This window comes from Acartia tonsa, chromosome 2, assembly GCF_053477335.1.
Source record: "Acartia tonsa isolate MP-2025a chromosome 2, ASM5347733v1, whole genome shotgun sequence".
In the NCBI taxonomy this organism is placed as follows: domain Eukaryota; kingdom Metazoa; phylum Arthropoda; class Copepoda; order Calanoida; family Acartiidae; genus Acartia; species Acartia tonsa.
The window spans coordinates 28,189,405-28,215,797 of record NC_137261.1 but is presented as its reverse complement, the minus strand read 5'-3'; the positions used below and the strand labels follow the sequence as shown (position 1 = coordinate 28,215,797).

At 34.6% G+C, this 26,393-nt stretch overlaps 2 protein-coding genes across 2 annotated transcripts; both read left to right on the top strand.

Annotated features, from left to right (window-relative positions):
- The first annotated feature begins 2 nt into the window (after positions 1-2).
- Positions 3-2,808, top strand: LOC145308696 (solute carrier family 25 member 3-like). The gene is made up of 3 exons (XM_080150288.1): positions 3-161; positions 682-858; positions 1,573-2,808. The coding sequence occupies exons 1-3, from the start codon at positions 117-119 to the stop codon at positions 2,386-2,388; spliced, it is 1,038 nt and encodes a 345-aa protein (XP_080006414.1). The 5' UTR covers positions 3-116; the 3' UTR covers positions 2,389-2,808.
- On the top strand, positions 2,805-25,321 carry Als2 (Amyotrophic lateral sclerosis 2). Its single transcript, XM_080150286.1, has 29 exons — positions 2,805-3,041; positions 3,597-3,857; positions 4,617-4,764; positions 5,683-6,188; positions 6,711-6,829; positions 7,636-7,882; positions 9,490-9,654; positions 10,161-10,246; positions 11,182-11,270; positions 11,720-11,869; positions 12,380-12,518; positions 12,986-13,149; positions 13,625-13,773; positions 14,120-14,312; positions 15,017-15,177; positions 15,556-15,659; positions 16,892-17,054; positions 17,490-17,614; positions 17,876-17,994; positions 18,561-18,664; positions 18,984-19,070; positions 19,433-19,804; positions 20,185-20,271; positions 21,382-21,462; positions 21,790-22,107; positions 22,691-22,840; positions 23,912-24,061; positions 24,633-24,725; positions 25,118-25,321. Exons 1-29 carry the CDS (start codon positions 2,835-2,837, stop codon positions 25,193-25,195), a joined length of 4,815 nt encoding a protein of 1,604 aa, XP_080006412.1. The 5' UTR covers positions 2,805-2,834; the 3' UTR covers positions 25,196-25,321.
- The last annotated feature ends 1,072 nt before the right edge of the window (positions 25,322-26,393 follow it).

The window sequence follows — 26,393 nt, the reverse complement described above, 5'->3', positions numbered from 1 at the left end:
CTACTGGTCTTGGTTTCATTTGAAAATATTAATATTTACCCCATTTTTTTTCAAAAAAACCGAAAAAAAACCGAAATTTCCCCCCCCTTACCCTAATTTCAGACAACTTAGGAATAATGGACAGGCTTTGTGGACTCTTCCCCAACCCGGTGAAAACCATGGTAAATTTATTTTCTTAATCCTATTAGTATTACATATCCTGTAATATAAAGTAGTAAGAATTTTTTTTGTCTGAAGTTAAAGATCTCAATAACTTCTGAACCGCTTCTGATATAGGTCCTGTGATCGACTCATGATTTGGGGTATGTAACTTTTAGATTTAGGTCTTTAAAAGGTTTTAAGCTTTTTGTTATAGCCACCTTCCCATTTTAAGGAAGAACCCTTAATTAGATGATAGGGACGTATCCGTATGATGATATAGTGAAGGATGACGTTATTTTGAGGAATTTTTAATGCCTACCTATAGTTCGTAATTAGACGGTTTTAGGATATATATTTTTACAATTTTAAGCCTTTTTAGACAATTTTGAGTTATTTTTTTGCCAATGTACTATAATTATTCTTAAAAATAAATTGATGAAATTAGAATAAACTTGCTTAAAGGTTTAGGTATCTAATAATTTGTATATGTATGTAAAAATCTGCCTATTTTATATGTATATTACATTATTATTAATTTAGGCTGTCGCCGAGCCAACTGCCGAGAAGCGCGAGCTCGTTGCCGCTTCCAGTGAGGAGTACAGCTGCGAGTTTGGCAGCAACAAGTACTTTGCTCTGTGCGCCTTCGGTGGTGTCCTTTCCTGTGGTATCACTCATACTGCTGTCACTCCACTTGATCTCGTCAAGTGCAGACTTCAGGTAGGACAACACACTCTTAACATATTTTAATTTTAAGTCTTGGGTGCATATTTTGGATCTACTGCAGTTCACGGTAAAATATTGCTGGTAAGCAATATTTCCAAAAATCTATGAATTTTAAAGGCTGCTAGCTGTCAAACTGCTGAACGTACAGATCACGCCCGCACACTGTTATAAGCGGCATAAGAAGGCCTACAAATATTCTGGATTGCCATAAATCAATAATGCATAATTATCTCGCAGTGCAGAGAAATGCGCGAAAAAGACTTATTTTACGCGTTTTTTCTTCAGTGAAGCTTTCCCTGTGCATAATTGGATCTTGGCTATTCCAGATTATTTTACCATGAACTGCAGTAGATCCCATATTTTTTACCCGCCCCCTAAAAAATTCAAAATTATGAAATATTCCAAATTTCTATTATAAATCCCTAATTCAAGTGTGTTTTTCCCAATTTTTTTTTTTGAAAAAAAAAGCTTTCCTCCCAATTAAACTTTAAGTAACTATAATGAATATAACACTTGCAATTAGATGATAAATTCACTTAGTGAAAAAGTCAGATGCTTTTTAGTTATTTATTGAAATATTTCGGTGGACATTGCACCCCTTCAGTCTAAATGACATAAATCATATTATTTATTTATTTCTTTTTATCAAATGTTTATCACGATAATCTATTATTCAGCTTTTTACTATAATTTCATATTTTACTTCAGGTGAACAAGGAATACTACAAGTCTCTTGGAAATGGATTTAAGGTCACCGTCGCCGATGCTGGCGTCAGAGGCCTCTTCCTTGGCTGGGCTCCCACCGCCATCGGCTACTCTGCCCAGGGTCTTTGCAAGTTCGGCTTCTACGAGGTGTTCAAGAACGTCTACGGTGACGCTATGGGTGAGGAGAACGCCTACCTGTACCGTACCTCTCTGTACCTGGCCGCCTCTGCCAGCGCTGAGTTCTTCGCCGACATTGCCCTGTCCCCCATGGAGAGCGTGAAGGTTCGTATGCAGACATCTCCCCCCGGCACCTTCCCCACCACCCTGCGCGAGGCTGCTCCCAAGATCTACGCCGCTGAGGGCATCAACGGATTCTACAAGGCCCTGGCTCCTCTGTGGGGTCGCCAGATCCCTTACACCATGATGAAGTTCGCCTGCTTCGAGAAGACTGTCGAGGCTCTTTACCAGTATGTTGTGCCCAAGCCCAGAGCTGAGTGCACCAAGGGCGAGCAGCTGCTGGTCACTTTCGCCGCTGGTTACATCGCCGGTGTCTTCTGCGCCATTGTGTCCCACCCTGCCGATACTATTGTGTCCTACATGAACAAGGCCCAGGGCTCCACCATTGGCTCTGCCGCCAAGGCCCTTGGCTTTGCTGGTATGTGGGGAGGTCTCGGACCTAGGATCATTATGATCGGTACCCTGACCGCTCTGCAGTGGTTCATCTATGACGGTGTGAAGGTCCAGCTCAGACTTCCCCGCCCCCCTCCCCCAGAGATGCCCGAGTCCCTGAAGATCAAGCTTGGCCTCGCCCAGCAGTAAACATATTATACTACAATAAACTTTTAAATATTGTTAACACTTGAATATAAATTCACCGTCAGTCAACTCAAAATAATGATTCTAAGAATTGTTCAGAAACTTTGAAACCAAAATTAAGACTCTACCAAAGTTCTTTGGGTGGATTTATATTCATTAGCCGGTTAGAATTGTGTATAGACTTGTTTGTCATTACACTTGTCAAACTATGATTGCATTATTACTTTTGTTTATGTTTTTGTTGTTAAGCGAAAATAAATACACTTTATTATAATCAAATCTAGGCTGATCTTAGTAGTTAGTTAATATCAAAACTACGCGACTTAAAAAAAAAACTCACCAGCACCAGTTTAATATACAACAAAGCCACCATTATTCCTTTAATTTTTATTGGGTGAAAAATTATTCTCCTTTTTCAGATAACCACCCTAAAATGTGTACAACCTTGAATGGGTTGGGATGAGGCTAGCCTGGTGTGGCAGGGTGGCCCGCCGGGAGGAGGGAACCTCCTGGAGGCTGCGGCTGCCCTACCTGTAGGATGTACGAGTAATGGGCAGCCTGGTGTAGGTGATGGCTGTCCAAAGACTGTTTTTGCTGTGCCTGTCAATGTAAAACAGCTTCTGTATGTTAAGAAAACTCTCGTAGCTTTAACGAAGGTATGCGCTATTCTAAGAAATTTCGAAACTACAATCATATTAATGGAATGTTGCTTACCTAAGCTTTTGATGAAGTATTCCAAAATTTGATTTTTAAGCTTTTTATGACTTTATTATTTGCTTATGATGCATGAGTTGAGTAGAGTAGTCCAATGAAAGACAATTAAATCCTTTCTTCCATATATCTTTGGAGGGCTGAACATTTTAATTTAAATATTATTGTTTAGTTTTTATTTTACAAACATACCCATCCCTTTTTCCATGGCTGAGTAGAGAATGAAACAAATGACTTTTAATGCTGACTAGGAATATTTTTCTAGCTTTGTTTTTCCTGAAACTTGCTAATTTTCAATAATAGGTAGGTATTTATCGCTTTGTATTATTGACAGCTTTATGCGGAAATAAAAATGTACGATTAAAAGATTAAAATCAGTTTTGTTAGCCCCGAGATGCCGTAGGCACGGGCCTACATTTTTTAAATCCGCTGAAATCTGTTTATAATACGATGCGAAAAATAACTATTACAAGATTGATTCATTATTGTTTTATATTTAGGATGGTGGAATCGGATTTCTACGAGATGGAAATATTAAATACTTTACAGCATCTTCCAGCAAAGAGGATGAATATCCATCAGACTTACCTGACTTACAAATTGTAGAAAATCAGTCAGAATCCGAAAATAAAGATGCCTCAAAATCAAACCATGATTCTGAATTATTAGAAAGAATAGGCAAGGTTGAGTTGATAGCCAACTGTTCTGGCAATAAGGATGCTTTCTTTTGTGTTTCTGCTGAAACGAAAGATTTGTGGAAGGTGGGTAAACTTTCATTTGTTACTGCTCGCTAACTTTATCTTCACAACTGCTTGTTAGATGCACTTTTAGTCCGAAATATCTAGTTTCGTAAAGGTTTTTCAACCAATAATTAAACATAAAATATCTTAGCCGAAATTTCCAATTAGAGCGTTGTACACATTTATTACTAGAGTTTGTTTCATGAATGTTATTTAAGAATCCTATCAAGTTTTTTATTTAATTTAAAATTGTAAATAAACATAAGCAAGCACGTGTTTATTATATATGTAGAAAAATTCTCTATATATTTATGGTTAGCAATCTGAATCTGAAATCCGTCCAATTTTTGAACCGAATCCGCAATTTAGGTAACGGTTTCGGACTGTTAATTTTTATGACTTTTGTAACACTTATATTATACATTTCAATTTTTTTTATTTGAAATGTGGTAGACAAAAACAAAAAGAGTATTTTATATTTTCTTAACTACCTACAAGTAAAATGGTGGATGGCATCCCAAATTTATTTTTTACAGTTGCTTTTATGCTTAGTTTAGGTTAGGTTAAGTAAGGGTGTGAAAATGTCCTCTGTAGGGGCTAGATTTTTTTTAAAATATAAAAAAAAACTTTTAAAATATTGCAAGAATCCGCAATCCAAAAATTCACAATCCAAGGATTAATCCATCTTAATTTTTGGCGGATATTTTAAGAATCCGAATCCGACCCAAAAATTCGGTGGATTGCCAATAAATGTTTATAAGTTTTAATATTTTTATTCAGGTAGAGCTACAACTATGTCCAGAAACCAAGGAGCACTTGGAAGAGGTAATCCTGGTGAAGAATAATGAAATATCAGGAGTTAGCCACGTTGTGTCAAATAATAAACATCAATTTCTTCTTGACGATCATGGAGCAGTGTGGAGTAAAGGTCAGTAAATTATAATTTAAGATTGTCGACCTAAGTTTAAAGCTTGATGTATTAACCGCCCCCCCTCCCTCCAACTTATTTTAATTTTTTTTTCAAAATTAAGAGGGAGGGGGGGGGGGTTCGGTGCTTTAGTCTTTACATGTAAGCAAGCACCTAAAGCTGTTTATTGTTTTTGCTATAGATAAGTGGGAGAGTAGGTCGATCCCTTCTTATTGAATTATTTAGGTACCTTCCTATTAGAAAGTAAGAGTATAAAAATATTTTGGGGGGCCGGATATAATTTTCCAAATGGTTATGGATTTTCTAGGAGAAGGGGGGGGGGGGTATCAAAAGTAAAACCATCCCTGGATTGTACATGTTAGAAGTTTTATTATGAGAGAGAATTGATCATCTAAGCCCTTTGTGTATCTTAATTTTCTTATCTATGAAAATATTCCATAAAAATTATAAGAGCGTCGGTATAACATAATCTACCTAGGGCTTTAGGGTTTTCTTCGTCAGGGGTGTATATTCTGCACAAGATTTATTTTTTTTCCCCTGCTACAAAATTTTTTATTTTTTTCCCCCCTAGATTTTTCTTAAAAAGTACCCCCTACTAGAAATAGAAAAATATTTAAAGAACTTTATATTTTATTTATTTTATCCCTCCTACCACACATTTTTTTAGTTTTTTTAACCAAGGAGGGGGGCGAAATGGAAAAAATGTTTTTAGTTTTCTTAATTTTTACATTTTTTTCCCCTCCAACTACTAATTTTTTATTTCCCCCCCCCCCCCCCCCTGAGCCGGGGATCCCATGCAGAATATACACCCCTGTTCTTCGTTTAAAAAAATATTTTTTAAGTTAAAATGTTTATTTTATTATATTTTAATAAATCTCATTCTATTGATTATAATGTAAACAAATATATTTTGTTTAGGTGAAGTTCCTTATTGCGGTCTTATCCACAGTACTTTAAACTATCAAAAAATCTCCTACCTATCCAGCTATCATGTTACACAACTACAAACTGGTGCAGATTTTGCGGCTTGTATAGCCAGTCCTAAGAATATAATAACTCCTGACACTCCTACTGGCGATGTTGGTGAAGATGTACCGGACGATGGCAATAATATGCTACAAGCTGATCCATTAAACTTAACCCATGAATCACTCAGCAGTCAAAATAGTTGTCCGCTAGGTATCAAACTTAACAATTCATCAAGCTGTAATAGCAGTCCCGTGGACAAAACATATAAACAACGCAGCACCTCAAGCTTAAATTGCAAAAATAACAGTAATGAGAAGAAAGATATGCCTAGAATTGATTCCTCTACCAGTGCTATACTTGCAGAGATGAATCATGATCTTGATGAGCCACAGAAGGGTGATAATAGCTTAGATGCAGAAGATTCGTTACTGCTTGCCCCGCATTATTTAAATAAGGTATCCTAACTTTTTTAATGTTGCTTTAATTTTTATTCTTAGCATACCTAGGTAGTTTTTACAATTTCTACCATTCACATATTTAATGCTTCTCATTTGTATGTTTCTATATGACTTTAGGATCATGGAAAGAAAGCGAAGTTGCGGGTTTTATCGTATTTTCACAGTATCTTTTCTCCTATTTCTAGCCCCTGCGAGGGGCTCTAGCCCTGCGTTGCATATTTTCTAACCATGCGGGGGGGGGGGGGGCAATCATTAACATTTACTTAAACTAACCTAACCTAAAATAACCTTTCAAAATCTACTGTGAAAATACGATGAAACCCGCAACTTAGTTTTCTTTCCATGACCAAGACTTTTAAAAATGGTCTAATCTATAATAATCCTATTCCATTTCCACTTTGTTTAACGAATTAAAGATAAAATCATACCAACACCCATTGATTTTAAACCATCCCGTGGGATGTTTGGCATTAAAACTGGGTGTTTATAATATTAAATCAACAACTTTTTTATATATAGGATGATTTATATGGACGAACAAGTTTTGTTTCCTTGGATGACATAAGAATGAGTTTCAATGGAAAATCTGCAAGTGAACCACCCCCGTCCAACACTGAGGACTGTCAAAATAAGCTCAAGTAATGTTTTTTTGAGCGAAGCTGCTGTTCCCTCTGCTCGTTCTTAAAGCTAGGGAAGGGGGGTGGGAGAGGTGATTTTTTTCTTGCCATGACTTGTGGGGATTCTCCTTGTTACTTATGAATGTTAACGATCTAGTTGTATTAAAAGGTGACAATTGTAAAAAAAAGTACCTAGGTAAGTATCATTTCAATTGAAATACCTGTAACCTAGTTGGAAATTTTTTAGAGGATTTATTCATTAATATATGATTTTTTATAAAGGCTAGGTAGTATATTATATATTACTTTTGTCCGTCTGTCTTGATAAAAAAATGTTAAAGAAAGTAATGCAGACTTTTTTTAGTTTCCTATGTAGTTTTAAAATATTTATTAGTTTAACAAGACAGGGATAAGACATTGGCAGATGTCTAATACATCCCCAATGATACTCAAAATTACCTCTTCTGTAGATTACAATTATTGATTGAAACGTTTGTACATTCACCTTAATGAACCAACAAATCAAAATTCAATAAAGTACCCAAAATTTATAAGCCATAAAAAATTTGTAAATGTTGTTTACTCAATATAAAACCTTGAGGACTGTGGGAAAACAGCTAAATGTCCCCTCCTTCCCTGACAAAGGAACCTCCTAGACATCTTAATATGAATATTTGCCATTTAGTATATTTTAACAATACTATAATATACCTGAATTGCAAGATCTTCATAACAATCCCTTTGTGGGGAATAGTTTATGTTGTGTCAAATTAAAACGTTAAACGAAGCACACAAACTAAAATACAAGTCAAAATTATATTTTTTAGGCGATGTTCATCTCTCACCCTGTCGCTACCACCCACGAACGAAACTTCCAAAAATAAACCCCTGTCCCTAAACTGCAAAAAGACGGCTGTAGGAAGTAAAGGCGTGGCGGAAAAAGGCGAAGAGCTGTGGCGGGACGAAGTGTGGACCTGGGGTGAAGGCAAACGTGGACAGCTGGGCCAGGGGGATATGCTGGCTCGACCGAATCCGGTTCCGGTTCTCGGACTTCATAATCAATTCATTGTCAAGGTAAAATACAGTTTTGCTTAGAAAAATGAGAATCATTTCATATTATGTTTGCCAAAATTTTCCACGAGATAAAATTAAAACAATAATTTCAATATTATATTGTGCTAGCGGCTATGCTTCTTGAAAACTCTAGGGGCAATTAAAGGGGGGGGGGGGACGTCGACCCCCCCCCCCCGCCAACCAATTTTCTTTTTAAGATTTAAAAAGAATACCAACGAAAAAAAAATATTTTTTGGGGGGATGGGTTATTTTTTATTGGTAAGGTGGATAAACCCTCCTTTAAAATAGTTAAAAACCTTTCCTGGACCTATAAAAAAAGCTTCACTGTAAAAGAGAGCCATATATATCGGTTCAGCAGATAGTCTGATCCTTTGCTTTCAAAAAACCTTTAAAAATTTTGAAGGGGTGTATATTTTCAAATTTGACCCTGCTGAGGGGGGTGGGGGTAAAAAAATATAAAAATATGTTGTTGGGGGGGGGGGGGGGGGGGGTGGAATGTAAAAATTAAGAGAACTGGTAGCATTTTTTTCACTTTTTTGGTGCAAAAAAAAAAGAATATGTGGGGGGGGGGGATAATATGAATAAAATAAAGAGTTTTGAAAATACTTTTCCATTTTATTTCCTGCCTTGCTGGAAAAAAAATAAAAAAATTTGCAGCCGGGGAAAAAAAATGAATACCTATACACAGAATATACATACACCCCTGAAATGTTGACAATATTTTAGAACTAGATGTAAATGCTTCCTTGTTTTAGACAGCATGATATATTTTTCTAAAAGTTTTGATATGGAGAATGAAATTTCCAAGTTTTGGCTGACTGCCAATTTAACATATGATTTTGCCATCTTGACTGCATATGCAATAGTATAAGCTATACTTTATTATATTCAACTTTTCTTAAATACTTTTTATCTGTCAAATAGTTTTTGTATAAGATGGTTACCGTTAAAATGGTGGATTTCATTGATTTTGTTTATTTAAAAAGTGAGTGTTTTTATATATTGACTGAAGTAAGATTGGCGTTTCCCCTTATATTACAAATTGACCACAAATGAACTTTTAGAAATACTTTTAATTCTATTTAGGTTAGGTTAGATTAAGATAACAGGGCTCATAAATAGAAATAGTGAAAGTTTACGAAAAGTTATAAATACCAAACTAATACCTACCTAAAGATAAATATTCCTGCTTTTTCTTTTAAATTTTTTATGGGATATTAAGTTTAAATGTAGGTATATAGCTTAATAATAAATCTAACTGTTTTGCCGTTATTACTGATATTGAAAGTTTTACTTTAATTTGCCCTTTCAGAATATTTTTATTATTACCTAAAAATTTTCCTTTTCAAATATTTGTATTATTATTAAAATCCACTCTTTGATGATTCCGTTTGATTCTACGTGACAAAAAAACATGTATAGAATAGTTATTTCTTTCATCGTATTAAAACCGCTTTCCGCGGATATAGAATGTACAATTATTAGATTAAAACCAGTTTGTACATTTCTATATTCGTAGAAAGCTGGATATAATACTGTATGAGAACTTGTTCCTATCCACCGGATTCGAATGAATACGAGAAAAATATTTTATTTTGCTTTTTTAGATCTCAGTCGGTTTTCAGCATATGTTGATGTTGACCGGTGCGGGACGCGTATATGGCTGGGGTCATAACTCCAGCGGTCAGAGTAATCCAGGGGACACATTTGCAGTTGTACACACACCTACCCACATTGATCTGCCACGTGGAGAGATTGCCAGAGATATTCAGGTGATTATCTCATGTTTTGTTGCATAATGGATTTAGATTATATGTGGATAAATGACAGGTTAAAATAGTCGTCAATTTAGTTTGCTAACATGGAACTCATTTATTGGTCAGGAATGTCATCCAGGGGGAGGGGATGGAATAAAGAGGGTAGATGGGGGAAGGCATCGTTATTTTAGCCAGCTGCGAGTTTCATTTTATAAGAGAACATGAAAATCTGTTGTAATATTTAAGTTACAGTATATCAGCAATCGGTATATTTTATATAAACTCCACGGCCTGTTAATTTTCTAAAGGATAGAATTAGTCACATTTATATTCCGAGTTTAATGTTCATTAGGTAATGAATAAAACATTTAATTTAAATACAGGGAAATATCAGATCTGATTCTAAGGTTGGATTCGAACCTTTCATTATATTTCGTGCTTTAAGTTAGTTTTGGAACTAATTCTAACTCAATAATTAACTCGAATTGAACTATTAATTATCCTTGAATTCCATTTTCTAGGCTGCTGGTAACCTAAGCTTGATACTATGTCATTCTGGAAACCTTTTCTTTGTTGGACAGTTGGAGTCTGGTCAAACTAAAAACAGGTAGCTTATTTAAATCTTATTATTAATTTTCTAAATTCGTTGTTAAGTTGTTCATTAGATATTATTTTACCCCTTAACTTATTTACTATGAAATCAGGGAGGGAGGGGATATTGGGCTGTTTATTACACTGGTTCCCAAAGTAAGTTTTATTCGTTGTCTCACCAACTTTGGAGTCTTTCACTGAATCTTGATTGGTTGGTTCAATAAGTTGAGTGTCCAAACCTTTCAACCACTTATTATAATCCACAGAAGGGGTAATTTTGTGTATCCTCATTGGGGAATTATACAATTTATCGGTCATTGTCCTATCCCTTTATATCCCTGGAATGAATTACTACAGACTAAAGGATCATTTTTTTGCATGGCTGTTGCCACTTTTTGAATCCTACATAAATGCGTTATTTGAAGTTTATAAATCCTAAAGAAAAAGTATTTGACATAAATAGTTGGGTGTATTTTTTTTATCATGCAATTCTGCAATTTGTTGAGCAACTTGATATTACTTTTTATATTGTCGCACCTTATCAAGTTATTAGTAATATATACTGATTATTCTTAATATCAGGGAGACATATTATGGGAATGGGCGAATTCGAATTAAAAATCCCCTCCCCCCTCTCCCACCAATCTTATGTGTAGGTTTTAATATTAGGTAGAAAATTGTGTTAGGATTAATTTTGTCCTTTTTAACCAGATGTAAATATTTTCCTGTATGGCTTCGAAACGGGTTTATATCCTTTGGATTAGGACCGGTTCTCAGTCAAACTGAAAAATCATGTATCGTATCGTATAACAGACAATTTTTGATGAATATTAAAAAAAATTATACCAGTTTTGTTAGCCAGAGCCTTCGGCCCATCAGGACTTGTTTTAATCTTTTATTTTTTCATTTCAATATCCGTGGAAAGATGACTAAAGTAATTAACTATTACAGGTTACAGTGTGTTCGAGTCCCAGAGCTTATTTCATCTACAGATCTTCATCCTTGTTCAATTCTTTGCCTAGCATCTGTAGAAGAACAAGGTAATAAGAAATTTAAAATTTTTATATTTAAAGTTAAACTTTAAGTTAAAATTAACACCCTTTTAGCATACAAAGTAGTAAAGCGTTGTTTCTTGTCTTATGTTTAAGTTTCAAAACAACTGAACTGATTGAGTTTTCCTTTTTATGGAAGATTCACATTGGTTCTAGGATTGGTTTAGGTTATTCGATTTTTAGATTTAAGTATCATTGTAGTTGCAGGCTATTTTCGTGACCTTTCTTTCCCCCTTAAATACACAACCCCAAGATGCAAATGGCGCATTCGCTAGTAATATGATAATTCATGAATACAGCTAGTATATTTGTCTTATATTTATATTTTGTGTAATAAGATCGAATGCTTTGGTTTTTCGTATTTCTCCTTCATATCATTATTTTGGTTAATACTTGCGTTGCAAATATGAAATATTTTTATGTTTTTTCTTTGACAGGTGCCAAATATACCTACCTGCTAAACCTGGAGCCTGTCAGAACAGCTGAACAGCAGAACAAGTTGGTGGCTGCTGAGAAGCTGCTGCTGAATAAGGTGGAAACTGTGGCTAATCTTATTTCTCAACTGCAGTCCGGTTCACCTACCCCAGGTAAATATATAATATATATTAACATGTTTTTGTAGTGCAGCTAAAGAATGTGCTGTAATTATTTAACATTGTCTTACCGGTCAGACTGTCACAAAGTTAGGACATTGCATTGGTAGAGTTGGGACATGGGACATGTTTTTAATATTAAAATCCAAAAAATCACAAGTGTTAAGAGCAAATAAAAGTTCATCTTTATTAGAATATACTAGGTAATTTTGTCTTTAATGATTTAAATTTGTGTAATTTAAAAATTGTATGAATGTACTGGGCGGCAGAAGCGGTTTTGCTGCCGTTTCTTTACAGTACCATGTTAGAGCAATTGCCATTCCAAATTTTAGAGTTCTACTCCTGTTTTAAAGTCCTAAAACACACACTTTTTACGGAATTCTGCGAGAGCTACCTCCCCCTTTTTCAGCCTGTGAAAAAAATGGATGTTGTGCAGAATATACGCCCTGTAACATTCTCTTATTGATCGGACTGTCAGAAATTTTAAGTTTATTTTATTTTTAGGTCAGAAGAAGCCAGACGCTAGTAGTCCACTTGGCAGAGTTTGGTACTGGTTAATCAAATGCAGAAACATCTTGGCCTACTCTATCCAAGCTTTTCTTAATCAACAACATACTGATACTAGATGGCATGGACTGATGAGGTAAGAGAACCAATATTTCTCTAGTGATATCTTTATAATAAAGTAACATGATGTTTGTCTGTCTGTCTGTTTGTCTATATCGAAGGATCATGTCACGCTAACCGCTAAACCTATATGGTTCTCCTTCACAGGGTAGCTTCTCATAGGTCCTGGGAAGGTTTATAACAATTTTGGGGGAGGGTACCACTACCCTCCCAAGAGAAATCGCAATAAAATCAAAAAAAATTTAAATATTTCCGCCGTATAGTGTCGCTAGTGTAGTCGCGCTGCGTAGAGACATGCATTTAACAGCTGATAACATAGACAAATTATTTCTCAAATTAGATATTTAAAATAAAATAAAATATTTAAATGCCACTAGAGGCCTCTAGGGGCGTAGCCGCTAGTAACAAATTTATATAGACGTATCGATCAACAATCCCTGCAGTTAAAAAATATTAACTAATTAAATTTATTTATATTTGCAGTGAGATGAACCTTTGGGTATCCACGTGTACAGAACTGGGCCACTCTATAGGCACGTGCATCTGTGAGGACTGTCTCATGTTGGATAGTGATCAACGTCAGCATCAACACAATATTGTGTCCGTACTGCTACATCAGTTTGGTTGGAAACAACAAAATATCAAAGGTAAATTATTCAAGTTTTTAAGCAAGATTTGCATGTTCTATAGGTACCTATATAGTTTATCCTTTTTCTCATATTGTCAAGAATGTTGCTTAAAAAACTCAGGGGTGTATATTCTGCACAAGTTTTATTTGTTTCCTCAAGCTGCAAAAATATTTCATAACATCAATCTTAAAACTCTGCTGCATTTCCTAAGGACATATTTTTTTCTGCAGATAAATCATATTGTTATCCTTTTTACTTAAACTAGCAATAGGGCCCCTAGCACTTAGGGGCTCTGCATTTGAAGAAGAGAGGGACAGGAGTAGAAATATAGTCAAAAGCTATCCCAAGTCGTTGATATTTAAATGAAATAGCTTAAAACCATTTCGGGACTTAACTAAAGCTACACAAAACTGAGAGTCAATAGGTTCAGTGGTTATTCAGATACTAACAAAAAAAATATCCTAAATCGAAAGTTTATTGTAAACTTATTAAGGTCAGATAGAGTTGGAGCAACTGTTACTGGAATTATTCAACCTGAACCTTCCATACCTGCAGGAGTTAGAATCTACCCTCACCTCTGGTCATTGTAACAATATCACACTTGTCAAACAATCCATAGCTTCCATTAAATCATTACAACAGGTATGATTCATTACATATATTTAGCCTGAAGAAAGCATATGAGGACGGGATACACCACGAGAACTTATTTTTGTGTATCTCTGAACCAAATCTTCCATAATTGCTGTGCATTTTATATCAGGTCACACGCTCTTTAGACAACCAACCCTTGGATTGCACTACCTTTGTCTGAAAGACCTAATTTAGCATGGCAAGGAGATGCGCCTTTTTTAGGCCAAAGTATTCCCCCTATTCTTACTATTTAAAATTGGTGGTTCATTATGTTATTAGTTGTCATAACCCCCCCCCCCCCGTCCTTCTCATTGCTTCAAAATATTAATTTAAACTAATTAAGTTTACACTTTAGACATTAAAAAGTCAGAAGACTGAAGCTGAGAACACACGTGAGTTCTGGGAAAGCAACACAGACACGCGAATCCAGAGCTGCAGGACTGCCAGCCAACGGCTGCTGCTGGACAGCAAGACGGCGGCTGTCAGCCTGGCCTCTGCCTTCTCTAGCCATAGATTTATCCTGTTCTCTGATATTCTGATAGATATAGGTAAAGGTTTCATCTCAGGGTGGAAAGGGACATTGACTATTTATAACACGTGTCCCCAAGGATTTATAATAACATTTTCTCATTCGTTGGCCTAACAACTTTAGGGACTTAATAATGTTTGATTAGTTTGTTCATTAAAATGATTTTCCGAACGCTTCAACAAATAATTTTAATCCACAGAAGGGATAATTGTTTGTATCATCATTGGGAATGTACATAAAGAGAGGGGTAGGTTTCTGGTAGAATCCGTAAAGGTTATGTGTTATAAGTTAAAAACAGTAGTAGAACATTAAAAATTTATGTTAACCTACAAAAAAAATTTGTCTAGTTCTTTTCAATAAGAAATACACATATTTAGTAAATATTATCGTTCTACTATTTTAAGCCTTAAAACACACTTCTTTACGGATTCTACCAGAAACCTACCCCTCTCTTTATTGGCCATTGTCTTTTCCCTTTAGACTCTTTATATATTACTTATTTAATATACTTTTTTTTCACAACTGGCATCTTCTCTCAAACTGCCATGTTCAGAACAGAAACTCCTCCCCCCTCACCCCCTCAATTTTTCTTTCGAAATTAATTGAAAATAAAAAGAAATAGTTTTTTGGTCTGCTTGTTGCTTTGGTAAGATTATTTGGGGTTAAACATAAAAAAACCCCCCCTTTTTTTCCAATTTATTTCAAAAATACCTTTTTCTTAAGGTTACAACAAAGTGTCTGTGCATCCCCTGACAACAGTATGGGTGGATGCACTGCCCGTATCTCAGGGGGCCATCACCAAGCCCCAGATAAGCATCACTACGCCAGAGGGAACCAAGATTCTTGTCTGCACCGGGATGGATGTTAAAAATCTGTGGCTAAGGGTAAGTTATGATTTATTTTTGTTCAACCTATTGACATTGTTCAAAAAGTTTTCAATTTTGTTGTATTCATTTCATAAAAGATATACCTAATAGCAATTGATTTCAATTACCGATAGCTTTAAATACTATACATATTTTATGTCATTTTCTTATAAACCTGCAAAAAAACAATTTAATAAATATATAGAACATAACTGATTGAATTTTGAAAAAGAATTAAATGATTTATTTCAAAAATATGCCTGAAAAAAAACCATAGCTACATATTTATTTAAAATCTTGTAAAACATTGAATTGAAAAATTCTAAAAAAAATGAGATTATAGGAGATTAGAAAATTTTGGCAACTTTTTTAGAAAAAATCATACTTTTGTTTCAGAAATTGAACGAAGCTGTATACAGAGCATTGACCGGGTTTAAGCAAAATCTGATTGCTTCTCCAAACATTCCAATTACAAGAGCTGTTACATTTTTATACTCAAAGTAAGTTGAAATTGAAATTTGTTGTTTATATTTCAAAAACAGATGTACCAACTAGATATTTATTTTTGAAGGGAACTTAGTAGGTATCATTGTGCTAAATATTTCAAGCTTGATTGTCTTTAAGGATTTCACCATTCTTTTCATCATTTCACCCTCCACTTGAAAGAGGACTATCCACGAACATGAGCAAGTAATTTTAAGCACCTTCCAACATTGATCCATAGTATTTTTTTAGTGAATATACTAGGTTTATGTTAAATATTTAGTTTATCGACTAAAAAGTTATGCTTCACCATGGTTTTATATGAAAAACTTTAAAATGTAAATCATTTTTAGATACAATATCATCAACTGCTTTGTTGAGTTCAAAGGACAAAATAAAATAAAAGCATCAAATGCTGTAAATTGCAAAAGTATATTAATTAAACTGTTTAAAATATTACAAGCTACCAACCCTTTTCTAAACATACATTTTTAATCAAAATGATATACTTTTGTGTCAAAGCTTTTAAACAACAGTTTGAACTCATCAAAACATTTAAAGAATGTGCACCAAACTATGCTTAACATTTCAAAGTTTTTTCATATAAAACCATGGTGAAACCTAACTTTTTAGTCGATAAACCAAATAATTAACATAAACCTATTATATTCACTAAAAAAATGCCAAGGATCAATGCTGGAAGGTGCTTAGAATCACTTTCTCTCGTTCATGGATAGTCCCCTTTTAGTTTAAAAAGTAAAAGAAAAAAAATTGGGGGTTGCTGTTTTCCCGTGACGATTTCTCTTAATGTTCCCCTAATGTTAAAAATCTTTCTCGTATTCATTCGAATCCGGTGGATAAGAACCGTTTCTAATCCATACGAAAAAAAACTATGTCTAGCATCGTATTATATCCATTTTTCTACGAATATAAAATGTACAATCATAAAATTAATACCAGTTTTTTAGCCGGTGCCTTCGGCACCTAGGGGTTAAAAAAACTGGTTTTAATCTCATAATTGTACATTCCATATCCGCGGAAAGCTGTTTATAATACGATGCGAGAAATAACTATTCCTGGACCTGTAAGAAGTTTTATTGTAAAGGAGATTCATATGATATTGGTATAATGGTTGGCGAAATCTAAAGCTACAGACACACAAAGAGACTTATGTCCTCTCCTCATTTTACTTTTATGTAGGAATAGATCTATTTATAAAAAATCATTATATTAATATCTTTTTCTCTAGGGGTGATTTAAAATGCTGTGAATATAACGGGGCCATGACGCAAGGACGCATGCATGGCAAAGGTCGGCTCGAGTCCCCGGACGGGAGTGTCTACACTGGCAGTTGGAGGAACGATGTCAAGCATGGGTGGGGAGAGTTCAAACTTACTACTGGCATTGTCAGGGTAAGTTGCTAAAGATTTTGTTACTGCAACTTTTAGTAGCGAAGCTACTTTATACTTCCAAATTGTTGTATGTCATGGATTAGGAGAAATTTGATTTACTAAATTGATCTATGAGAGAGAATTCTTAATTAAGATTTTTCTGACCAAAATAGCATTTTCTACTTAATAACTCATTTTGTTAACTTACGGACTGTCTGCCTGCTTATCCGTTCGTCCATGATGTTATATGGAAAATCTGTTATACCTTGCTACGATATTGACTCGTAAAATATCTTATGTGCCAATAGACCATTTACTTTCTCCGTTATCTTGTTGGCTATTAAAGTCCCCAAAGTTGTTAAGCCAACGACTACAAAAACATTATTTTAAAACTAGGAAGTGTAATAGACAGCCCATTTTCTCTCTGGTTATCATAACCTGTTGTTAATTTTTCAGACAGGAACCTGGATTGAGGGTCACCTGACGGGTTCAGGCTGTCTCAAGTTTCCAGATGGTAGTGAATACGAGGGTGACCTGGTGGATGGGGAACCACATGGACATGGCACTATGAAATGTGGCAGGTACCTCTACAAATACTTAATCTTAATTTTGCATGAAAAATTTCAATTAACATTATCGTTTTAAAAACAACTGATTGTATTCTATAGAAAGGGCTATTTTGCCTATCATCTTTGGGGATGTACATAACTCATTTGTCTTATCCCTTTAGAAATTTAGATCCCTGGCAAAAACCACCAATCTTGCCTAAGATGTGAACTGTGGTTTTGTCGTTTTCGGGTTGTTGATGAATACATACTTAAGTAAATATAATATTTAATTAGGCATGTTGGAGATGGAGCTACAATGTACACAGGATCCTGGAGCCATGGAACCAGACATGGATATGGAGTTCTGGAGAATACATCCTCCGGGGAGAGATACATGGGCACATGGCATGAAGGTACAGTTTTCTTTCTGGCGCTATCATATTAAGTACCCTCTTGACTTGAGGAAAGATACCCTCCCCCCCAGCTTATTTTGAAATAAATAAAATGGAAAATAGAGGAAGGTGGCGGTATTGTTTTGCGTATTACTTTAGGTCAGGTTAGGTGAATTTATGTTGGGTTTAGGTTTAGGCTGCCTAAGGATAGAGCTCCCCACAGGGTCCCCCATTATTTTCCCTTTATTTGATAAATAAGGGGGGGGGGGGGGGTTATTTGTGCCCAACCGGAAGCTTCTTCTTTCTTATTCAACAAATACAGGCCATTATAATTGGACTTTAAATTTTTAAGGTTCTTATTCCCCCCACCACCCATCAATCTATCTTGTAGAGTGTCAGAACTGAATAATCAGAGTATAAATGTATTAAAGTCGAAACAAAATTGTAAGTAAAGGAATCACCATGCAAAGTTTAAAATCTATAGGACACATGCCTGAATTAACGAAATAAGCAATCCGTTCCAGACGTACTGACGGACCGACCCTAGTTATAGAAGAGCTTTGCTTTTAAAAATGAAATATTTGTAGGTCTACGCCATGGCAAGGGATGTGTAGTGAACAGTGATGGTAATTATTACGAGGGAAACTTTGTCTCGGATAAACTTAATGGCCCTGGTATTATCATTTTTGAGGTGATCATAATGTTATTTTGTTATTATTTTAAAAAATACCTTCACTGCCTTTTTAGTGTTTTTTTTGTCAAAGCATATACCTTTTCCGCCAATTCTAATGTTTTAAAATGATATTTCGTAAATTTCACTGTCCTAGTGACCTCTAAAACAAAGGTCTCCATTCAGTTTCTGTGTGTGTTATTGTGTAATCTTTTAAATGCCATGCTCCTGTTTTTAATCTTCTTCGGATTTAAAAAATGTATAGAAAAGTTTTCATACAAATTAACTAATAAAATGAACTCTTATTAGGAGAAAAAAATCTATAGGTAACTAATTTTAGGATGGGTCCATTTATGAAGGAGAATTTTGTGGTCCTGGCGAATTTTATGGTTCTGGTGTTCTTACCACTAAAACTGAAAAATTTCAGGTATGTTTAATTTTAAGTGGAGCGGATTTAATATGGTGGTTTTACTATTTGTCTGTCCCTTCTAAATTGAATGGATTGTGTTTCTTAGGGAATTTATAAATTTTCTTTGTTGGTTTTAAGCTGAAAAAGTATCTCTAACATATAAAAAAATTAATTCAGTTGTTAATGATGTGATAAATTTTTTTTTCCTAATATTCCCAACTTTTGTCTAGGGGAGAAGCCACTAATTTTATATTTTTTGAAAAGTAGATCACAATTAAGCCTTGGCCAAAGTACTACTTTAATTTGGATTGAGTATTTTTTTAACTAGGAAGTAAAAAATATTGTGAAATTCCATTAGGATTAACATTTGTTATTTTCAGGGCACATTTTACGGCAGCTATTCCGACGGCATGAAGTTCAACGGTACTGTTTACCGCCGAGGCTGCCGTGACGGTTCTCAATCCCCGAACAGCGACACTGACGAACTTAACAGTGCCGCCGTTACACAACGTTATACCGTGCCCAGCAAACTAAAATGGAAAGCTGTTTTTGACAAGATTCAAATTCTGCTACTGGGCGATAATACTCAAAATGCCAATGAGAAAAAATGCGCGTGGGATAATTTGTCCGTCCAGTTTCATCAGAACAAGATTGGGTTTCTGGAGGGAAGAGGCGAAGGCAAGGAGAGAAAGAGCTGTAAAACAAATTGGAAAGGATTTGATTTTCTGGAAACAATACCTAATGTTGCAAAGGTGATTTATTTTGTTCATAAAATCATGAATATTGACATAACTGTTGCCAAGTGCTTATAAAAATTTGCTCTCGTTCATTTTAGTCCCCTTCAGGAAAACTATTGTCATTCAGAGATATAAAGGGATAAGACAATGGCCGATAAATTGATGCTCATCTCCTTTGATTGATGATGCACAACATTACCACTTCTCTAGATTACAATGAATCTACTTAATGAATCAACCAATCGAAATTCAATAAATGTTCCCAAGGTTGTTAATAAGACTTTGGGGACTATTGAAATAAACAGCCCAATGTCCCTTCCCTCCCTGATTGAGGATTGCCTAAAATGTTTTTGAAGGAAGTTCCAACTTAATATTATTAATAATCGTCTTTTTAGATGACTGATTTAACATGGGCTAACTATTGTGATATACGAGAGTACCTGGTAACAGCTAATACATGTCCCATACATCCTGTTCACAAGGTTAGAATTATTATATTATACGCCAGTACCTGGTAACAGCTAATACATGTCCCATACATCCTGTTCACAAGGTTAGAATTATTATATTATACGCCAGTACCTGGTAACAGCTAATACGTGTCCCATACATCCTGTTCACAAGGTTAGAATTATTATATTATACGCCAGTACCTGGTTACAGCTAATACATGTCCCATACATCCTGTTCACAAGGTTAGAATTATTATATTATACGCCAGTACCTGGTAACAGCTAATACATGTCCCATACATCCTGTTCACAAGTTTATAATTATTATGATATACGCCAGTACCTGGTAACAGCTAATACATGTGGCTCATTATCTACGAAAAAAACATTTTTCTGCATGAGGTCTCAGATTTTTACATTAATTTTCAACTTACATACATGTTTTATATATCAAATTAATCACCCAGATGGGTACAGCATAGAAATCGTCTTTAAAATCACAAACCATGAATTACAGGGTGTCCCAACAAAAATGTCAAAACACGTTTTTTGAACTTTTGACACTGGCAGGAAACGAATTTTGCCCATTTCTCGCCTTGAGAGTGGATATCATCCATTTTAGAACACATAAGAAGTAAATTTGGCGTGGGCACTCCATATTTGGACACCTGAAAAATTTTTGAAACACCCTGTAAAAGTGATTTTTGCGTCTGTAGAGCTAAAAATTGGTCCAAATTGATTACTTTTTTCAAATTAGTCTACAAAGTATCTAATTATGTTAGGCCATAGTGTTTTCTGACCAGATTACAATTTTTTTATTTTTTGGACACCCTGTATTTTCAAAAAAATTATTATAAACAGCTTTCCGCAGATATAGAATGTACAATTTTATGATAAAAACCAGACTTTTTAGCCCATAGGTTCTGAAGGCACAGGCTTAAAAATTGGTTTGAATTTTATAATTGTACATTTTTTATATTCGTAGAAAGCTGGATCTAATACGATGCTAGACATAGTTTTTTCGTATGGATGAGAACTGGTTCTGATCAACCGGATTCGAATGAATAAGAGAAAAATTAAACCTATTTATGACTAATATCTATTTTAACCAGCTTTTAAATAATTTTTATTACATTTAAGGTGGTTTCAATGCTAGTAAAATGCTTCAACGCCAGCTATGGTGGTCTCAGAGCTCATCCCACCCTGTTGCCACACGCTAAGGTATGATAACATTTTAAATAGTAATTTAGTTATTGGTCCCATCGTATTATAAACAGATTTTCGCTGATATAAAGATTTACAAGTATAAAAACCAGTTTTGCTAGCCCTGAGATGGTGAAGGCACGGAACAAAACTGGTTTTGATATTATGATTGTACATTTTTATATTCGTAGAAAACTGGATATAATACGATCCATGATTTTTCCGTATGGCTCAGAACCGGTTCTAATCCAGCGGAAACTATACTGGAAAATTTATATTTTTTCCCCCAATATTATTACATTTTAAATTTTGACGTCTTGATGGGTATCAAAAATATTTTTTTAGGATGAGTTGGAAGATATGAGTTCTCGTCTGTATGCAATAATCCGCAACCTTTTCCCGTGTCTCCCATCCCTAACAACTGCAGGTCAGATGTGGCTGCGCGTTGACCGGCCAGCCAAAAACTCGCCTGACCTTAACGGAAGCCACAAAAACAACGCATCGCATTCAGATAGTGGACTAAGCTCTAGTGGTAGTGGTTCTAATATTGGAGGTTGGTATGGTGGGGTGGAGGATCTAAATGTTATGCTCACTTCAGATCATCTTCTATTTCCTCTGATTCTGCCCTCAATTTATCCAGCATTGTTCAATCTCTATATACAGGTAAAGCAACCCGAAAGAGAGGGGAGGACAATGGGATGTTTATTACACTAGTCTCAAAGTTTTATAATAACGTTTTCTTATTCGTTGGCTTTACAACTTTGGGGACTTTAGTGAATTTTGATTGGTTGTTTCATTAAGTTGAGTGTTTAAACGTTTCAACCACTAATTTTTATCTAAAGAAGAGGTAATTTTGTTTATCATAATTGGGGAAATCAATTTATCGGTGATTGTCTATAGGTCCCTGTAAAAGAGTATGCTTCTACAATCCCGAAAACAAGTGTTTTATTTTATACTTTTCTAGATCCATTCTAAAACTTGTTTTCTAACCTTAGTTGAGTTTTGATTTAAATTTTTTGTCCGTCTGTCTGTCGGTTATGCTATATAAGACAATGGTTAAATGTGATTTTCTCAACTGTTGTTCTAGATAGACATTTGCAATTTTAAGTCAAGATTCCTGTTATTTATGCGCATCTGCTATAAACACTTTTCGTCCGTATGTTTGTCGGCCATGCTTAAAAAGACAAAAACCTTACCTTTTCAGTTTAAAAAGGCATCAGTTTTCATGAAAACTATTCTTGTATAGAAAGAGGACGTACATGATCGTGAGTACTGGAACCGAATAACCAGATGGAACAAGCACACAGACCTGGCCCTCCTAACATTCTTTGACGTGGACACCAGCAGCTGGGAGCTTCAGCTGGACAGGCGTAGCAGGGACAGTGTCTTTCTACAGGTATGTGTGTTATCCTTGAAATGGGGTAGGTTGTGTTTTTAGTAGGGTTGGGCCGGATACCGGATATTGAAACTATCCGGCCGGATATCCGGTTCTATAATTTTTTATACTTTACACCAAAAATCTCTGCTTTTTAAAATCTTAAATGGCTATAATTTTCTTATTATTGAAGCTAGAAGAACATTTTTTCTGAATAAGTTTAACTTTATGTAAATTTATATAAGATTTCTGGAGAAATTTTTTTTTTACTACTTTAATATCTGGTAATTTGGCCGGTTATCCGGCCGGATATCCGGTAATTTGGCCGGATAACCGGATATTTGCCGGATATCCGGCGTTGGCCAGATATCCGGCGTTTGAAATCAGCCGGATATCCGGTATCCGGCCCAACCCTAGTTTTTAGTTCTATATATACCAAAAGATCTTCATTGTACTTAATTGTTATTTATTAACATTGAATTTAAGTCAGGGAAAAGACTATGAATCTTTGATTAAATTGATATAATACATCCCTAATGATGATAAAAACAAAATTAAACATTCTGCTGATTAAATTATTTGTTAAAAGTTTGGACACTGCTTAAAGTGGAACAATCTTATCAAAATTTAATATAAGGACCTAAAGTCTATAGGCCAACGAATAGGATAACGTTGCTTCAAAACTTTGGGACCAGTGTTATTTACAGTGAATTTTCCCTTTATCCCTGCGTTTATTACATGTCGTGCTATTTTTGGGGTTGGCATTGTTCGACTGTCCAAATATTTAAACCAATAATTTTAATCTACGGAAGGGGTAATTTTGTTTGTTATGATTGGAGATGTACATCAGTTTATCGTCACTTGTCTGTCAACTTTTGGTCCTATTTTATATTAACGTTTTCTTATTCGTTGGCTAATAATTTTGGGGACTTGATGGATTTTGATGGGTTGGTTTATAAAATTGAGTGTCCATAGTCATACGTTTCGACCACTAATTGTAGGCTACAGAAGGGTTAATTTTTTTGTATTTTTATAGGGATGTACATCAATTAGATTTTAGATCCCTGTCTAAAAAAAAACTATTTTATTCAGGCAATCTACACCTTGCAGAGATTAAAGACGACATTTACACCAGCCGAGAAATTGGATGTAATAGTGGATGTGTTCAATGCCATTACTAATGAGAAGGGTGGATCGGGGGCGGGGCGCGGATTTACATGGAATATGGATGTATTACTCCCGGTAAATATTCATTTTTTTTATCATCCTATTACATAAAGTAGTAAGCTTTTTTGTCTGTAGCGAAGGATCTCACTAACCGCTTACCGATAAGATTCTTGTTTACAGTATGTTTTTATTGGTTTTAGGCTATTTTATGTTATAATATATGTCAGGTTATTAGGCTATTTTTCTGCATTTCCAGATCTCTTAAAAAATATAAAGCCCCTAGATGCTAGGGGCGTATCCGATAGTATGCTAAAAAATAAAATTACAAATTAAATAGACAGTGGACTGGACCTTTTTTTAGGACTTCTTTTAGACATCAATAAACCCTGTGATCCCAGGGGATAAGACGATGGGTGATTGATTAATGTCCATTCCCGATGATGATAAACGAAATTAACCCTTGTTTGTTAAAAAGTTTAGACACTGTTAGTTGATAACCAACAAATCAATATTTTATATGATTGCATTACCAAAAGTTAAAAAATTAACAAATGAGATAGTGAGTTAATTAAACTTAGAGTAACATTTATTGTCCTATGACCCCTCCCTACCTGAATAAATCTAATTAACACTTCTCTATATTTAGGTTTGTATGTATATAATTGTAAGAGCAAGAGTATTACAGCTAGGAGCGGAACTTCAGCTAGTCAGTGACTTCATGCAACATCATTTAAGACAGGTAGTTAAATTCTTTATATATTTTCAAAATATCTTTACTGTCTGTACGAGAGTTCTAGCTTTTTATTATTCCTGAACTGTACCAGAATAAATCACAAGTAATGAGGGGTGGGGTGCGAAGTTTTACAAACCTAGAGTCAAAGATATTTTCTCCATAATTATTCCTGTCATAAATTGACATTCACTAAATGTAGATAAAAATAAACTCTTGGATAATACTGGTTAGGTATTATTAAATTGTAGTATTAAATGTTTTAATAACATTTATAGAATAGTGAATATTTATTGGATAATGTTGAATAATATGAGAATTTATTAAAAACCTATGTTCCTTTCGATTTTACTGTTTGAACCCTATTTATAAAATATCTTGATTAAGCTTTTATTTTGCAGGGTATGCAAGGCATCACATTTATAACTTTGCAAGCGGCCTACACTCAAATCAGAAGAGAAAGTGTATTCATCAATTAGCCAGCTACAACCCTAGCTACATCTACAGCTCTATTAACAGGGCTCGGCAGCCGCGCGTCAGCTGCGACTAAGTCTCAAATTTTAACCCGTTTGAATGCTTTGAAATGAGTAATCGATATAATTGGGTCAGATTTAGACTTCTAGCTGATTTTTTTTTTTAATTGAGAAAGGCTTGCAGCCGGCTCCCGAGCCCTGCCTATTAACAACTGAAAACATTCCAAAAATTAATTAGAAAAAATGATTATTAATTACAGATAATGTACCTGATTAAAATTTGCATTTTTACTTATTTGACTCAAAAATTATTATTTTTTTTATTTCCTGATAAATGATTTTCAAGTAAAAAGGCGGTATAATACCTATTTGTTATATGTATTCTTATTGTTATAACATTTTAGGAGAAAAACTACAAAAAAAATAATGCTTTTTTAAGTGTAAAACTAAATTTTTAGCTACTTTTTTCTTTAAAATACTTAGGGTAAAGCGGGGCGAACTCGGTGTTTTTTTCGGTTTTATGAACCTGCAAATCGTAAAAATTATTTTTTTAAAATGGGACCAAGACCAGTAGAAAGATCTCAGAAAAGTCGATCAGGTCCTAAAAGGACGTAAACCTAGGACTTTGGGAAGTTTGTCAAAATTGATCTCTAAAACGGCACCGACTTCGCCCCGCCTTGAGGCGAAGTCGGTAGGGCATTTTCAAGCTTCGAAAAATCGATGACGTATTGATTTTATTACAGCATGCCCAAAAGGTAAAAGTTGCTAAATGTAATAAAGAGTATAAACAAAGAATTTTATTAAGATAGGTCAATTTTTTCTACCAAAAAAAATAATTTTTCCGAAGTACGCGAAATTTGACTTTTTTTCCCGAAATTTTTTTTGATAAAAAACATAAAAATACTACTAGAAAAAATAACTTTTTATGACTTTAAAGGCCTGATCCTTAAATTCAGGCAATTTTGAATAGATTTGGCTAAAAAAAAATTAGTTCTATTAGCAAAATTTCCTAAAAAAATCAAGTTGAAAAAAAGAGAAAAGTTTGGCAAAATCTGTGGTCGATTTTCCAGCTTCAAAAAACCTATGACATATTGATTTAATTACAGCACGCCCTAAAGGTTAAAGTTGCTAAATGTAATAAAGAGCATTCACAAAAAAAATTATGAAGATCGGACAATTTTTTCTACAAAAAAAATAAATTTTT